General features: G+C 52.5%; 1 protein-coding gene across 3 annotated transcripts in view; it reads left to right on the top strand.

The window, feature by feature from the left end:
- The window catches only part of NFKBID (NFKB inhibitor delta), a 12,203-nt gene extending 10,430 nt beyond the window's left edge, over positions 1-1,773 (top strand). For all 3 annotated transcript variants that reach the window (XM_017521199.2, XM_037735821.1, XM_037735820.1), the window contains one exon: positions 1,137-1,773. In XM_017521199.2, the coding sequence (XP_017376688.1) occupies positions 1,137-1,190 (54 nt within the window). In that variant the 3' untranslated portion in view covers positions 1,191-1,773. The remainder of the gene's footprint in view (positions 1-1,136) is intronic.
- Positions 1,774-3,116: the final 1,343 nt, after the last annotated feature.

Here is a 3,116-nt window from a genome sequence, read left to right as displayed (position 1 = left end):
TGTCTGGGATGAAGACTTTTTTGTTTATTTATTTTTGAGACAGAGTCTCGATCTGCTGCCAGGCTGGAGTGCATGGTACAATTCTCAGCTCACTGCAACCTCCGCCTCCTGGGTTCAAGCGATTCTCCCGCCTCAGCCTCCCAACTAGCTGGGACTATAGGCGTTGCCACCACGCCCAGCCAACTTTTGTATTTTTAGTAGAGATGACGTTTCACCATGCTGGCCAGGCTGGTCTCAATTTCCTGACCTCATGATCCGCCCACCTCGGCCTCCCAAAGTGTTGGGATTACAGGTGTGAGCCACCGTGCCAGTCTTAGACTGTTATTTTTATTTTTTGTTTTTGAGGCAGGGTCTTGCTCTGCTGCCTAGGCTGGAGTGCAGTGGTGTGATCACAGCTCACTGCAGCCTTGAACTCCTGGGCTCAAGGGATCCTCCTGCCTCAGCCTCCCCAGTAGCTGGTACTACAGGCAGGCACCATCACACCCAGCTAATTTTTGTTTTTAAGAGACGAGGTCTTGCCGTGTTGCCCAGGCTGGTCTCAAACTCCTGGCCTCAAGTGATCCTCCCATCTTGGCCTCCTAAATTGTTGGGATCACAGGCATGAACCATCACGCCCAGCCTCCTTCCCAAATCTCTGTCACCCAGGCTGCAGTGCAGTGGGTCAATCTTGGCTCACTGAGTGAATCTGCACACTCCACCTCCTGGGTTCAGGATCTTTTGCCTAGGCTGGAGTACAGTGGTGCAGTCTCAGCTCACTGCAACCTCCACCTCCAGGGTTCAAGCTGTTTTCCTGCCTCAGCCTCCCCAGTAGCTGGGATTACAGCTGTGTACCATGATGCCCATCCAGTTTTCGTATTTTTAGTAGAGATGGGGTTTCACCATGTTGGCCAGGCTGGTCTTGAACTCCTGACCTCAGGTGATTTGCCCACCTTAGCCTCCCAAAGTGCTGCCATTACAGGCGTGAGCCACTGCACCTGGCTCTTCCAAAATCTCGACTCCAGACCTCTGACTTTCAAATCCAGCGGGCCCCACTCAACCTCTCTTCTCTAGCCCCTCCCTCCGTGTGGCGTGCCTTCCCCACCTCTCCTTCCTCACCAACCTGACAGACTGCTCTCCCTGCCTTGCCTTCTCTACAGCTCCGGCAGCTGTTGAAGAGGAGCCGTGTGGCACCGCCAGGCCTGTCCTCTTAGGACTCAAGCCCAGACCCTGGACTGATTTTCCAGTCCCCACCGTCCTGCGGGACAGCCAGCGTATGCTAATGTTGCAAATCCATGATAATGTATGTGGAATATCCTGCCATTAGGGTCTTACATTAAAACCCCAGAATGGCTGCAGGAAGGTGAACAGTCCCCAACATTTGGGGTGCTGTGATACCCCTCTTCCATCCACAAGGAGCCCTCTTAATGATTTCTGTGAAATCGAGGCCCCTTGATTGTTTCTGTGAAACACCCTGCACCCCTAGTCCTTTCCCCACTGTGATCTTTCAAGTTCTCTCCCCTAACTCAGCTCTTGTTCCCAGAAACCCAGATGTAATCCCCCTACATGGTGCTTGGGGCATCCGAATACCATCTCAGTAAGGCTCCTATGATGACCTCCTCACCCTCCCTGGGACCCACATCCTTCAGATCCTCACCCTGAGACAGGAGGGACCCTCAGGTCCCACTGCTCTCTGATTCAGAATTCAGCTAGGCCCCGTTGCAGACCCCAGCATTCCTGGTCACTCCCTCCCTAATCTGAGCATCACGCAAGCTCTTTATTAAACTCAATTTGGGCTGAGTACAGTGGCTCATGCCTGTAATCCTAGCACTCTGGGAGGCCGAGGTGGGCAGATCACTTGAGGTCACGAGTTTGGGACCAGCTTGGCCAACATGGTGAAACCCTGTCTCCACCAAAAATACAAAAAAAAAAAAAATTAGCCAGACATGGTGGCGTACACCTGTAGTCCCAGCTACTCGGGAGGCTAAGGCAGGAGAATTGCTTGAACCCAGGAGGCGGAGGTTGCAGTGAACTGAGATTGTACCACTGCACTCCAGCCTGGGCAACAGATCAAGACACTGTCTCAAAACAATAAAAAAAAATTAAACTCAATTTGGACTAGAAATATTGTCGTCTGATCTCTGGGGGCACTGGTGCAGGGGAGTGGCTGCGATGCCCACTGAGGGGTCATATTGGGATGAATGTACCAGAGTGGGGAGGATGTAGCAGCCACCATGAGTGCCAAGTCCATAGCCCGTCACCCTCATCCTGGTGACACAAGCAAGAGTTTTGGGAGGCCAAGGCATGAGGATCACTTGAGTCTAGGAGTTTGAGACCAGCCTTTGTGCAGTCTCAGAACACTGGTGCGGCTCTGCCCTGGATACGAGCGTGGCAGGTGTTGAAAAGCAGGAAGTTCTTGCCCTCTTCTGACTCCAGCGACCCTTAACCCGTTACCGATAGGAGATGATCCCCCACCTGTCTGTTGGGCTAACTTGGAAGTGCATGGCCTATGTGGACTCCCAGAGTTCCCCACAGCGGTTCAGGCTTTGATACAATACCCTCTGTAGGCTGCTCTCCCTTCTCTGTGTCTCTTCCTCCCCTGCCAATGTTCTCCATCCCGTCCAAATGAACTTTCCCTCCTATCCTTCCCTTGGTGGCTACTTTTGGAGAAACCCAAACTAAGACCTCCACAAAACCCATTCTCAGCCAGGTGTGGTGGCTCACGCTTATGATTCCAGCACTTTGGGAGGCCGAGGCGGACAGGTCACCTGAGGTCAGGAGTTCGAGACCAGGCAAAACCTCATCTCTACTAAAAATACAAAAATTAGCCAGGCATGGTGGTATGCACCTGTAATATCAGCTACTCAGGAGGCTGAGGCATGAGCATCGCGTGAACCGGGGGGGCAGAAGTTGCAGTGAGCTGAGACTGTGCCACTGCACTTCGGCCTGGGCAACAGAGCAACAAGACTGTCTCAAAAAACATATACAAAACAAAACAAAAACACCCAAATGCCATTCTCATACTTGGTCCACAGCCTCTGCTCTGGCCTCTGCAATATAATCACCCAAGGAGCCCCCATCCCAGAAAGCCCTCAGACCCATCATAGCCCCTGCAGCTAGGAACCTTTCATGGACCACAA

Source organism: Cebus imitator, unplaced genomic scaffold (assembly GCF_001604975.1).
Source record: "Cebus imitator isolate Cc_AM_T3 unplaced genomic scaffold, Cebus_imitator-1.0 Scaffold979, whole genome shotgun sequence".
Lineage (NCBI taxonomy): Eukaryota > Metazoa > Chordata > Mammalia > Primates > Cebidae > Cebus > Cebus imitator.
Note: the sequence above shows the minus strand (reverse complement) of the source record. Positions and strands in the feature narration are given on the sequence as shown.